Source organism: Palaemon carinicauda, chromosome 5 (assembly GCF_036898095.1).
Source record: "Palaemon carinicauda isolate YSFRI2023 chromosome 5, ASM3689809v2, whole genome shotgun sequence".
Lineage (NCBI taxonomy): Eukaryota > Metazoa > Arthropoda > Malacostraca > Decapoda > Palaemonidae > Palaemon > Palaemon carinicauda.
In genome coordinates this window covers 105,113,204-105,128,346 of record NC_090729.1, presented here as the reverse complement: position 1 = coordinate 105,128,346, position 15,143 = coordinate 105,113,204, and the positions used below count along the sequence as shown (strand labels likewise).

Genomic DNA, 15,143 nt, shown 5'->3' with positions numbered 1-15,143 from the left:
GTTTACGTAGGAAGCCTGCTTTTATTCTTGGGGATTGAAATGATGATCTTTTTGTTCCCATTAATAGATTAAATAAAATTTTGTATCAGTTAAACCTTGACCAATTAATAAAGGAACCAACAAGGATAACAAACACTTCTGCTACATTACTAGACGTTGTAATTACAAACAGACTTCAATGGTTTGAGATGCCGGCGTGATTTCTAATTGAATTGCCGACCATGAGATGACTAAAAAGACTCCCAATAGTAAAAACATACTGTAATTTGGTAAATTATGATCCAAAGAATTTTCGTGACAACTTACTGAATAGGAGTCCCGTCTTTAACCTCATAATAGAAACAGTGTTAATACCCAAGAGGACATTTTCAGCAGAACTTTCATTGATGGTCTAAATGAATGTGCCCCATGTGTAACTAGAAAAATTACCTGCCCCCGGCTCCCTGGATAAGTAGCGATGTTAAAGAAGCAATGTGAGTTAGAGATGCCCTTCAAAATATGTACAAGTTGGATAGAATGAACGAAACATTAAATCAGTATAAAGACGAAAAGAAACGTACTCAGTTACTAGTTAAGATAAATAAAACGAGAAACACTCTAAAAACCAATTCAGTAATTATCAAGCAAATATATGAAATAAATGGAATTTTGTTGATGAAATGATTCAAAACCCGAATGTCAATAACCACAAATTAAAGTGTGACAATAAAATAGAAAATGCCGAGGAATTTAATGAATACTTTTCGACCGTTGGTAAAAAGACTCGGGAGAAATCACAAGAGAACTTTCATGATGATGATAGAGACTAGATACTGGTAAATAACGAATCAACTGAAAATGTGATTAGCATTTTTAGACCCCAACCAGTTGATGATAATTCAGTTATTCTCACAATAAAAAATTTAAATGACACAAATTCAGTAGGATCAGATGGAATAGCACTTCGTTTCATTCAAGATGCCTTACCTGTAATAGCCTTTTATTTAACAATAATAGTCAGTACCTCAATAGTAACTGGTATTTACCCAGATGGCTGGAAGCTTCCTCATGGACTGGAACAGATGGTCCAAGATTTACCTGTTCCCTCCACCCAACCTTCTACTGAAAATCCTCGCCAAACTGAGAACCTTCAAGGGAACAGCAGCCCTAGTGACTCCCAAGTGGCCCCGGAGCAACTGGTTTCCCCTAGTCCTGGAGCTACAGCCCAAGCTGATCCCTCTGCCAGGCCCAGTTCTCTCCCAGCAGGTGCAGAAGTCGACTGTCTTTGCTTCATCAAAGAAAGTCTGAGACCTTCATCTCATGATTTTCTCTCCCTAGCTTTGAAGATAAGGTTTGGAATCTCGAAGAAAAGTCTAGACTTCCTAGAGGAATACAAGAAAAAGTCTACCAGAAGGCAATATGAGTCATCTTGGAAGAAGTGGGTCTCCTTTGTCAAGGCAAAAAATCCTACGGAGATCTCCATAGATTTTTGTATGTCCTTCTTCATTCACCTTCATGGACAAGGCTTAGCCGCCAATAAGATTTCCACTTGTAGATCGGCCTTGACAAGACCACTGCTGTACGCCTTCCACATAGATCTGTCCAACGAAATCTTTAACAAACTTTCGAAAGCATGTGCTAGACTACGTCCGGCACCACCTCCGAGACCCATCTCCTGGTCTCTGGATAAGGTGCTCCACTTTGCCTCTAGCCGGGACAACGACTCTTGCCCTCTGAAAGACTTGACTCAAAAAGTAATCTTCCTTTTTGCTCTCGCATTGGGAGCTCGAGTCAGTGAAATAGTGGCCTTATCTAGAAAAGAGGGCCAGATACAGTTTGCCGATACAGGGGAACTTACCCTCTTCCCTGACCCTACGTTTCTCGCAAGAATGAACTCCCCACCAAGAGACGGGGACCCTAGAGAATCTGCCCTCTGAAGGAAGATGTCTCTCTATGCCCAATGGAGAGTCTTAAGGTCTATCTTCGAAGAACTTCAGACTTTGGCGGAGGACAACTCTTTAAAAGGAGAAACATCGGGCAGTGATTTGTCACTTAAACAATTAAGGGCGAAGACCACCTACTTTATTCGCAGAGCGGATCCTGACAGTACACCCGCAGGTCATGATCCTAGGAAAGTCGCCTCTTCCCTAAATTTCTTCCAAGGAATGGATTTCGAAAAGTCTTCGATCCTCTCAGGCTAGAAATCCTCAAGTGTCTTTTTCAAACACTATGCAAAGCAGGTGCAAGAGGTGAAGAGATTCGTGGTAGCTGCAGGTAATGTGTTAAAACCTGCCGCTTAGTGCTGCGTAGAACAGCGAGTTATTTCGGGACTCTTAACTCAACGGGTGCCTGTGTTGAACCTAGTGCGATAGATACATACTGATTTCAGGTGACACTTGGTGTCACGAGTGACTGTTCTTCCATAAGGTGACGTAACATAGACTTCAACATGTGGGACACATGTTTTTGGACCTGAAGTGTGTTGTGACTTTCAAAGACTTAAGTTCCCCTGGAACTCATGTGTGTAACGGCAAGTTCTTCCTTTTCGGATTCCACACCATTGTCTTTTATAGTCCCTAGTCTATGTTTGTCAATCAACAATTTTACTGTAAATTGTTTACCTTCTTTCATAATATCGCGAATGTTTTCTTGGATAAAATAGAAATTTCGCTACCATATGCGTCTTATTTTGCCCTACCATACGAAATAAACTACTGTTACAGAGTTTTAATGCCCCTATTTAACCTTTATTATATTTCATGTTGTAATATTGCTCCTGTCTGAGATTTGCTCACCAATGAAAGTGAAATATTTGTTCCCACACAAGTACTTAACTTTCCTGATCTGTCCATCGAGATCGGCAAGATCCTCGTCTACAGGTGATTTTATCATCATCAGGGTACTTCGAGATGTTCCTATCGTCTACACAGGACTTCCCTGCCAGGGGGACAGGAAGCCAGGTCATAGTTTATGCCACTGGTAGTGACATGCAACGGTGATGTCACGGTCTCTAAGGTCATCAGACCAAAGAAATATTGTTTGAAGTAGAAGGCACTACCGAAACGGGGGGAAATCCACGATACACCAATTCTCTGGTACACTTCCATCAGGACGTCATGGCTTGAGCCCAAAAAACGGATTTTGTGCAAAGCGGAAAATCTATTTTTGGGTGAGATGGCCATGACGTCCTGATGGACCAGCCCTATTTTCTCTATTCTGGCCTGTCAGGCCCCTCCCTTTCTTAATTGCATCATGGAGGCTGACAGAAACGCTAGAAGGAACGACGCGGGCGGATGTGACGTTTGTCAAGATGGCGGACAGCTATGGCTGCCGTTTGTTTACGTCGCTCGGTACCGTAACAGTAACACAGGAAGAGAACTTTGCAACGGCCCCTCCTATAACTTGCCACACCTTCCCCCTTGAAGCGTAAATGCTATGTGGGGTGCAGATAGCCATGTGGTGTGTCAAGCTTACATCCCCTGTTGATATACGATATCCAAAAGGGAAACCTTACGGGTACTCGCGCCAGAAGTTAGAATTCTGTGAAACCTATAGTTTAATTCTCTGGGAATATCTACTGTAGTCATATATACCCTCAGGAAGCTATTAAAGGAACCTTCCATCAGGACATCATGGCCATCTCACCCAAAAATAGATTTTTCGCTTCGCTCAAAATCCGTTCTATAAAATCATCACTCATGTAAATGTTGACTTATAATGTAAAAACAACGAAATATATAAATATCAGTAATCACTATCTGTTGCTTTATTCGTAATGTATAACATCCAATGTATATACTGTATTGGAAATAAAGTATAATTATTATCATTAGATCTTTCTAAGCTACCTCCACAACTTTCACGAAGAACACCCTTTCTCTTTCTTCATTCCTTTCATGTCCTCTGAAGCAAAAGATATGACCCTCTTCAAACTCCATATAAGCGTTCCCAGTTTTTCTCATGTCATTCAATCCTATCATCTCCCAATTCATTTATTTCAGCTCTTCTAGTAACACAGCAACATTGTATGTTGCGAGGTTCAGATATATATATATATATATATATATATATATATATATATATATATATATATATATATATATATATATATATATATATATATATATATATATATATATGTGTGTGTGTGTGTGTGTGCATTTTCTCTCTCTCTCTCTCTCTCTCTCTCTCTCTCTCTCTCTCTCTCTCTCTCTCTCTCTCTCTCTCTCTCTCTCTCTCTCTCTCTCTCTCTCTACACACACACACATATATATGTATATATATATATATATATATATATATATATATATATATATATATATATATATATATATATATATATATATATATATATATATATATATACATACATACATATACCAAAGGCACTTCCCCCAATTTTGGGGGGTAGCCGACATCAACAAGAACAAAACAAAAAAGGGGACCTCTACTCTCTATGTTCCTCCAGCCTAACCAGGGACTCAGCCGAGTTCAGCTGGTACTGCTAGGGTGCCACAGCCCAACCTCCCACATTTCCACCACAGATGAAGCTTCATACTGCTGAGTCCCCTACTGCTGCTACCTCCGCGGTCATCTAAGGCACCGGAGGAAGCAGCAGGCCCTCCCGGAACTGCGTCACAATCGCTCGCCATTCATTCCTATTTCTAGCACGCTCTCTTGCCTCTCTCACATCTATCCTCCTATCACCCAGAGCTTTCTTCACACCATCCATCCACCCAAACCTTGGCCTTCCTCTTGTACTTCTCCCATCAACTCTTGCATTCATCACCTTCTTTAGCACACAGCCATTCTCCATTCTCTCAACATGGCCAAACCACCTCAACACATTCATATCCACTCTAGCCGCTAACTCATTTCTTACACCCGTTCTCACCCTCACCACCTCGTTCCTGACCCTATCTACTCGAGATACACCAGCCATACTCCTCAGACACTTCATCTCAAACACATTCAATTTCTGTCTCTCCATCACTTTCATTCCCCACAACTCCGATCCATACATCACAGTTGGTACAATCACTTTCTCATATAGAACTCTCTTTACATTCATGCCCAACCCTCTATTTTTTACTACTCCCTTAACTGCCCCCAACACTTTGCAACCTTCATTCACTCTCTGACGTACATCTGCTCCCACTCCACCATTTGCTGCAACAACAGACCCCAAGTACTTAAACTGATCCACCTCCTCAAGTAACTCTCCATTCAACATGACATTCAACCTTGCACCACCTTCCCTTCTCGTACATCTCATAACCTTACTCTTACCCACATTAACTCTCAACTTTCTTCTCTCACACACCCTTCCAAATTCTGTCACTAGTCGGTCAAGCTTCTCTTCTGTGTCTGCTACCAGTACAGTATCATCCGCAAACAACAACTGATTTACCTCCCATTCATGATCATTCTCGTCTACCAGTTTTAATCCTCGTCCAAGCACTCGAGCATTCACCTCTCTCACCACTCCATCAACATACAAGTTAGACAACCACGGCGACATCACACATCCCTGTCTCAGCCCCACTCTCACCGGAAACCAATCGCTCACTTCATTTCCTATTCTAACACATGCTTTACTACCTTTGTGGAAACTTTTCACTGCTTGCAACAAACTTCCACCAACTCCATATAACCTCATCACATTCCACATTGCTTCCCTATTAGCAAAACTTTTATATATATATATATATATATATATATATATATATATATATATATATATATATATATAAAAGTTTTGCTAATAGAAAGCCATTTTTTGAAAAAAAAATTATCCTTTATGACCAATGCAGTATCATCAAGTCTATGGAAAATTTCACTGAAAGGCTTCATCTTCATACCTTTTCACCATAGTTTAAAACAAAAGACAAATAACATTAATCAATTAAAACATAATATAATTGTCTTCTGTAAACTAAAAATTAGAAGAAGTTAAAGATATAAAAACTATTAAAATGTAAAAGATAAAAAAAACTGAATAACATATCGTAAGCAAAACATAGTAGGATTAGAAAACTGATAATCCAAACTTAATTGATATTGGAATGAGTTTATGGCAAAGAACTAACATTGTTAGCATGATTTTGGTAAATTTATCAAGGAGGTCTAACGGTATTTTACGTTAGTCATTGTGTACAAATGGTAATTGGTCTCATACAAATAGTCCAAATAATATGATTCTGTTGTTGCTACAATATACTAAGATACCAGGAAATGGCATCTAAGAGTGTTTCCTCGTAAATTTTTCTATGGGGGATGCCAACAGATCTCTCCCCCCCCCTCCACGCCAGTCCCATTTCAAACTTTAGCCCCCCACCTGAAAAGATTCTTCTATGCCCTTAATCTGTGACATGGTGTAAGAAAGAAATTTTAAGAAATCTTGATCCAAAAAAGTCTGTGTCAACTAGATGTTTACCATGTATGCCACATGAAACATCAGACTTGAATTATTGTCAACAATACTACACACCTGGTGGTGGATAGAACTTGACTTATAGGCTAGTCGAAATTAAGTAACAAAAACTTATACTTTTACATTTTCTTGTGATTGAAATATAGAGCATAGGGGAAATTATTAAAGATTCATTGAAAGATTCTCTACTATCATGATTCAGTTACACCTTTTCATGAGAGATATAATATCAGGATGAAGGACTTTTATCAGAGTTAATTCTTGACCAAGGGCTAATGGGACTACAAACACCTATAAAACTTTCAAAGTTACAATATTATCTTTATTACAAGCTAGGCAATATCCCTAGTTGGAAAAGCAAGATGCTATAGGCACGAGGGGTCTAACAGGTAAAAAATAGCCAAGTGGGGAAAGGATGCTAGGAAATAAATAAACTACAAGAGAAGAATAAAAAACTCCAAATAAAATATTTCAAGAAGTGAAAACATTAAATTTGATCCTTCACAAATAAACTATTAAAACTTGAAAAAAAAATAAAACAAGAGGAAAGGAAATAAAGATAGAACAGCATGCTTGAGTGTACCGCCCAAGCAAGAGAACACCAATCAGAGACAATGGAAGGCCATGGTACAGAAGCTATGGCACTACCCAAGACTTGAGAACAATAGTTTGATATTGGAGTGTCCTTCTCCTAGAGGAGCTGCTTATCATAGATAAAGAGTTTCTTCCACTATTATAAAAAAGAAAGTAGCCACTGAACAATTACAGTGCAGTAGTTAGCCCCTCGTGCGAAGAAGAATGGTTTGGTAATAGTGTTGTCAGGTGTATGAGAACAGAGGAGAATGTGGTAAGAATTTGGTGTATGTGTAGGCAAATACAAAATGAGCTGTAACTAGAGAGAGGGATCCAATGTAGTACAGTCTGGCCAGTCAAAGAACCCAATAACTCGCTAGAGGTAGTATCTCAATGGGTGGCCGGTGCCATGGCCAACCTACTACCCACTTAAGGATATGTTTATTTAGAAACTAAATTGTTAAAAAAAATGTTATATGTACTTTTCCAACATGACCTCCTTAGTACCAATTAAGCCTAAAAATACTATATCTCGGATAATAATTTAAATAAAGCACTTCATCATACAGTAAAAGGGTCTGTACTACCATTGGCTGCAACCAGATCTGAAGCATGCATTAAAAGACACTATAGAAAAGGCCTGGTGTCCTGCAATTCAACAGACATTTGGTCATCGCCTGGTCTCCTGCAATTCAACAGACATTTGGTCATCGCCTGGTCTCCTGCAATTCAACAGACATTTGGTCATCGCCTAATGTCCTTCCATTTTGTACTGTCCGCTTTTCCCTTTATGAATTTACACATGAAATTGAAACTCTTTAATACATACAACATAAGGTTTTACTATGTATGCTAATGGGATATAATTATTTTACCAGTACACTAACCATCTATTTTCACTTCATCCTGTCTGTTACAACAGTTTTTGCATAAAAGTAGTAACAGATTAGCAGAAAAGTTCTACCTCTTTATAGACCTGACTTTCTAGAGCACCATGCTTCATCCCCCATCCCCCCTCTCTCATTGGATCCAACAAATTTCATATATCGAAAACCTCTTTCTCCATGTATATTTTAAAACAATAGGTATCTCTTGTTAAACATCTACACACTCAATACACGGCACTAAATTAACTCTAAACCTTTCTCACTGATAGTACTTTTCTTTTGTTTCCTTTTCATTCTCCATAGGCCGTTATGCTTACAGTGATTTTCAATAACTCCACTGTCTAACCTCTTCCACTGATTTTGCTGTAAACAATGCATCATCTATTAATATGAACACCCAAGGGTCTGCTTCATTTTAATCTTTTGTAACTTCCTCTATTACCGTGATAAAATCCAACAGGACTCAAGACTGACCCTTGGTGAGGTATAACAACTATATCGCTTTGTCCCTTCATACCAGCCATTGTCTTCACTCACATTTTTATCATATAGCAGAATGACATCACTAGCTCAGCAAAGTTGGTAAACTAACAATTTTAAATATAATAGGCTTCCTTTTGAAGAATATGTAAATGTCTTTCAAAGGAAAAATAGAAAATACTGTATAGTAATTCTACATATGCAAAAATTATACATTACATAAAACTATATCCAAGTAATACTTACCTGAGGTTTCATGTAAAGTTTTTCTTCAACTGATAGAAGTTCTTCAAGACGATCTTTTGTAACTCCAGGCCATAGCCTTTGTCCACCTGGTGGAGTAATATCAGCTAAACTAACAGAAAGACTTAATGGCAGTGTTTCAGTCATATCTTCTGGTAATTCAAAGAGATCTGTTTGTTCAACAGTTTGAATTGTGCCACAATCAATGAAGTGTACCTTGAAAAAAAAAAAAACGTCAGAGTTAAAGCAAAGACCTAAAGATATTTGAATGACAAAATTTTGATGAAAAAACTTATGATTTTGACATTTACCTGGGATTAACCTTACTAACCTCCCAAAGACCTCTACTTTTTAACACCAAAACGTTCATGAATTAAAATAATTCTCGCCACCTCACTCGAATTATATTGGATTTATTGCACTGGATTTATATAGCCCAATGCTAGGGCCTTTGAGGCCATTCAGTGCTCACTTGCATTAGGGTAAAACCCTGAGTTACACTAATGAGGTAAAAGTTAGAAGAGGGAAGACAGCAAAATAGAAGAAAGGAGCAGAGGTAAAGTAGAAAGATATAAAGCAAGTACAACTAGAAGCCAGGGAAATGCTGCAAAGACCCATAAGTAAAGCCTACAGCACACTGCAGGTAGTGCACTGATGGCACTTTCCCCCAATGGGATTACTCCAATTACCTTTCCTACTAATGCAGTATGTTATGGTTTGGAATGCCACCGGTGGTGCAATATGATAAACAATATTGTCTTGGTGACGCTTCAGCCATGGAAGAGGAATTTGAACGTAAAGAATTTCTTGTCATCACTAATTACTTGGGGAATAATATATTCTATCATTACAATTCCAATTAGTTCAATTAATTTTTCCTGAGGTTCACTATGCCGAATGCCACACACTAATGAAGGGGGTTAAAAGTGAGGGAAAGAGCTTTAAAGAAACTAACCTAAATCTAGAACTCTAACCAGAAAGAGTTAATTAAAAAAAAATCAATATCCATGGATTTACAAATTGAAAGTAACGTTACTTCAACAGAAAGTAAGAGTAACTCCCTCCATATCTTTCTCCATACAGCATGATTTCAAGGTGAGAAAAAAAAATAATAAACAAGTCCCATGAGGGACAGAAAATTCAACTGCAACTCTTAAGCTATCCAGTAAAAAATATAAAACTACCTAATAGAAATGTAGCTAAAATTAGTGCATGGTGCAAATTATGGGGCAAGAAGTTGAATCCTAACAAAACTCAAAGTATGATTGTAAGTAGGTGCAGGACAGTGGCTACTAAACATCGGGATCTCAGCATTGATATTTCTTCAACTCTGAATGATTCTTTTAAATTTTAGATATTCTCAACAGCAAATTTTATTTGAGAAGCACAATAAGTCTGTGTCTTCTTCAATTGAACAAAACATTGACATACTGGCAAAGTCTTTTAAGATTTTCGGTGAACAATCTGTTCTGAAGAAGTGTTTTAATTCTTTCATTCTACCTTGTTTGCAGTATTGCTCTCTTGTCTGTTTTTAGCAGCTGATTCTCATATTAATTTGTTAGACAGGAACTTACAGTCTATTAAATTTCTTATTCCTAATATAGAATTTAATCTCTTGCATCATCTTTCAATTAGTTTGTTATGCATGTTGCCTAAGATTTCTATGATTCTGATCATACTTTTTATTCCGATCTTCCCGGACAGTTCTATCCTGTACGTAATACTAGGCATACCGTTAATTCTATTAGTCTTGCCTTCTCCATCATGAGGCTCAATACTACACAATATTCTAGAAGTTTTATTCCAGCTGTGACCAAGTTGTGGAATGATCTCCCTAATCGGGTAGTTGAATTGGTAGAACTTTAAAAGTTCAAACTTGCAGCAAATGTTTTTATGTTGAACAAGGTACGTAAGTCTTTTTATAGTTTATATATGAAAATCTGTTTTGGTGATGTTACTGGTTTTAAAATATTTATTTTCAATTGTCCATTAGTTCTCATATCGTTTATTTCATTTCCTATCCTCACTGGGCTATTTTTCCATGTTGGAGCCCTGGGGCTTATAGCAGCTTGCTTTTCCGACTACAGTTGGGATTGTCATTTGAGACACTTTCCACTATCCGGGGATTTCGGTAAAAGGTTGTTTACCCCGGATCTCGGGAAAATCCCGGGACTTTATGAAAAAACTGTTTTTGTATTTAAGGAATGAGCTATTGCAAGACTCATAACACGTGGTTATTTGATTATTTCTACAGTATTGACAAAATATATAATGCAAAAAAGAAGCGTTTAATGAAGTTAACATGCAGAAAATTAAGACTTGATTAAACATATTTTTGTACACTTATTGTTCCTGGAAGAACATGAAGTGGCACATACTTTTATAAACTGTATGAAAATATCTTAAATGATCACATTACTATTATCATTATTACTTGCTAAGCTACAACCCTAGTTGGAAAAGAAGGATGTTATAAGGCCAGGGGCTCCAACAGGGAAAATAGCCCTGTGAGGAAATGAAATAAAGAAAAATTAAAATATTAAAAGAAGAGTAACAACATTAAAATAAATATCTCCCATATAAACTATAAAACACTTCAACAAAACAAGAGTAAGAGAAATTAGATAGAATAATGTGCCAGAGTGTACCCTTAAGCAAGAGAACTCTAACTCAAGATAGTGGAAGACCATGGTACACAGGTTATGGCACTACCAAAGACAAGAGAACAATAGTTTGATTTTGGGAGTGTCCTTCTCCTAGGATGGCTGCTTACCATAGCTAAAGAGTCTCTTCTACCCTTACCAACAAGAAAGTGGCTGCTGAACAATTACAGTGTCCTAACCCCTTGAGTGAAGAAGAATTGTTTGGTGAACTCAGTGTTGTCAGGTGTATGAGGACCGGGGAGAATATATAATGAATAAGGCCACACTATTCAGTGTGTGTGTGAGTGTGTGTGTGTGTGTGTGTGTAGGCAAAGGGAAAATGAACCAAACCCAGAGAGAAGGATCCAATGTACTGTCTGGCCATTCAAAAGACGCCCATGACCAACCTACTACCTACTTTTGTAATTCAATATAAACCTGGTGAAAGAAAAATTACCTATAATGTTCATTACAAGTAAGCAAATTCTTAAATAAAAAGTACTGGAATCATTGTATAAGGTCACATGCTTTTGAAATATAAACCTGGTGAGAGAAATAAAAAAGTATTTTCATCACAAATAACAAAAGTCTTAAATCAAAATGACTTTATCTTAAAATGACTCCGAAAAGAGTAAACTTGCATGAAATTTGTCTCTATGGCAATATATGAAAAAATAATGCATTCATATATCATATAGCAATAGTAGAAAAGTAATAAATTTTGATTCTACCTATTAATACAAAGTATTTTGCATTGAAATAATGATGTAGCCAACAAACAATTAACAATTTTATCACTTAGACGAGTTATAAGTCTTGTGATAAACAGCTCTACCGGCTGAAAAAATTGAGAGAAAAAAACTTTCTTCTTCAACAGATATGGGTGGTATAGATTCTAATGCAGCTGTTCTCTTGGTTAGGTTTGCTGCTTTCTTCCTGTTGCTTGAAATTTTTTAACTCTTCAGTTATGTTACTGCTTATCACCTGACTTGTTTGGGCTGTTTTAAGAATGCACTGTTTTTATATTGCTCCCTCTGATTTCTCTTCGGCTTTGATCTGGGTTGACTTTGGATTTTGAAAAAAAAAACATTTTAGCACTATTTTCATCACAAAAGCAAATAAAAGTAGTTTTGCTGCAAACAAAAGAATACTTTTTGCTGGCAATGCTTCTAAATCGTTTAGAATAGTGTTAGGTAATAGGTACACTTATACGGCAATAGCTGCTTATCATTGAAGATATATTATTATTTTTGTTTACACATATTATAAAAGAAGACGGGATTTCCTTGGAAGAAAAATAAAATCCTGGAAATTTTCCCGGACAAAAAAGCAACGAGATCCCGAGATCCCAGTATCTCGGAATCCCGGGAAACAATCCCTAGACTTTTTGAAGCTTAACTAGTAGTAGTAGTGGTAATAATAATAATAATAATAATAATAATAATAATAATAATAATAATGCACACCTTATGGCCCGGATCACCTACAAACACGGAAATATTAATAAAAAAACTATTTTACTTAGTAACTAGATATTTTCAGGGTACAGTACAGTTATATTACAATTGCCAACATTATATGAGCAAAAGAACTGAATATGCATGTAGTTTGTCCGTCCTTCACTCCGTACGTATGTCCGTCATCACATGTGAACTGCGGTCCTAATTCTTTTTTATTTAAGATACCCCTTTTTTTGCATGTTAATACTGTACTTAAATATCAAGTAAATAACGTACAATTTAGTTTTCTAAAAATCTCAAACAGATTAAGATATAAATCGATAAACATTTGAATAGTCGTGATGAAACGCTGAATTTCATGTATTTTTAATTAATTTCTCTTTAGCGATATTATTTATCACTTTATAAATAAAACCTTAATTACATAAGGAATGCAAAACATATATGCATTAGCAAGTGTAGTTTGAAAATTATCAAATTATTTTTTGAATCTTAGCAAATATTTGAAGTGGAAAAAAGTTAGTTTCGAGTTATCGTGCTACAAAATTTTCAGTAATATGGGTGAACTTTTTATTACACAATACTTAGTTTATTGATGTTATGATTAGTATTATTTCTACAGGAGACATTATGAACAGTTATATATCGATATTAGATTTAATTTGGCCTTGTTTATTGTAAAAAAAAAGAAAAAAAAATGATTACTATCTGCTTGCATTGGTATAAAGTTAAGTGTTGATATGGTCAGTGTGCCCCCCCCCCCTCTCTCTCTCTCTCTCTCTCTCTCTCTCTCTCTCTCTCTCTCTCTCTCTCTCTCTCTCTCTCTCTCTCTCTCTCTCTCTCCAAGCCTAATGAGGGAATACAGAAAGGATTAGGTAAACATTTAGTTTTGATATTCTTGGCCATTAAACTTGGCAAAAGGTAAAATGCAAAGCCAACATTCTTGGCAAAGGAATGTAATTCACTAGGGGCCTGTAATAAAATGCTGATATTCTGTACCCAACCTACAGCCAGAAGAGAGTTTCTTGGTTGCAAGATCCTAGAATGGCATTACGCCCAATCGGTCATAACTTGGACCTCTTAAATTATATAGGACCACATCTAAATCCCAATGAACTAATCTAATGACAACTTTTCTTTTAATACTGAAAGACAAGAAAACATTCTTGATTATACCTGATGATGATAAATCTAATCCAATAGGGTTGAGGAATTAAAATTTGACCTATAACTTTTAATAGCTGAACTTGTTTCTTTTCATGAAAAGGGAAATTTAAAAAATTAACGATAGTCTAGACAGGTCTTGGTCACTAAATTTCATGAGGATTTTTACCAACCTAAATGCACATACCATAGCCTTTATACCAGTTGGTCTGGAAAGGCAACCTTTTTGGGGAACTTTGCAGCCAATAGGAAGCTAAAAGAGTTATCCTACTGTTTATTGATATTTTTAACTTATTTAGCCCCGTTTGAACTAGTAGGAACAGAGGAAAGACATAAAAGTCCAAGCCAACCCAATCCTGCAACATGGAATATACTCAGCAAGCCATAAGGATGTCGGACTAGGGAGCAAAACCTTACATTTTCCTGTTGAAGGAGGTCCTATTGAGTTTTCCCCACCAACTTCAAATCTTTTAGTAGATTAATGGGTGAGGGAACCAATCATTTGGAAGCAATTGCCACATCCTCCACAACCAAAATATTTACTTTCCATGGGGTTAAGGATATCTATCTGGTCTCCTAGCTTTTGTATGTAGGCAAGAGATGTTGTGCTGTCCATAAACACCAAATGCATTTCCCATCACCAGGGGTTCCTGAGAGCAAATCTCCTTGAACACTACCAAAGGTTCCAGGAAAATCGTGTGAAGGGATGTTTTTTGTTTCATCCAATTCCCTGCCATGTCAAGATAAACCATATCACAGTAGCTCCCCATCCTTCCTGAGAAGCATTGCTAAGGAGGTAAAGGTCTGAAACTCATGGACACAAACAACAACGGTAATCCATCCATCAGACTAGTTGTAACTATTTTTAAGTGTTTTGTTGCAAATGATGGTCGAAATGAAATTGAAACTTATCCCCAGCAGTCCAAAAAAATGAGCTTCTCTAGGGAGGACAGACAGTAGTTCCAAGATAGCTCATCCACATACGTATCACTTTACAAGTCTCAAAAAATTCCAGAAAGGATGGTAGAGACTTCCCTCTGAATTAAAAGTACTAAAAATTAAATCTTAACAATAAAATTAATTTCTATACTCACCTGATGTTCATAAGTTTTCTTTTCTTTTATTATATTTACACCTCTAGAAAGATAATGAAACAATCTAGCTCTTAATGACAAGAAATGATGGCTTGGGCACACCACAAAATCTTAGTCTTCTAGTCTCTGTTGCCTTTGGTTTGATATAGCCCCAAACCCCCAGAGACATCAATTTGGATATTCTAGTG

The 15,143-nt window shown here is 36.9% G+C and overlaps 1 protein-coding gene across 1 annotated transcript in view; it reads right to left on the bottom strand.

The window, feature by feature from the left end:
* The window catches only part of LOC137641382 (RING finger protein 17-like), a 1,982,860-nt gene that overhangs the window by 590,792 nt on the left and 1,376,925 nt on the right, over positions 1 to 15,143 (bottom strand). The window contains exon 25 of the mRNA XM_068373901.1: positions 8,599 to 8,811. Within this exon, the coding sequence (XP_068230002.1) occupies positions 8,599 to 8,811 (213 nt within the window). The remainder of the gene's footprint in view (positions 1 to 8,598; positions 8,812 to 15,143) is intronic.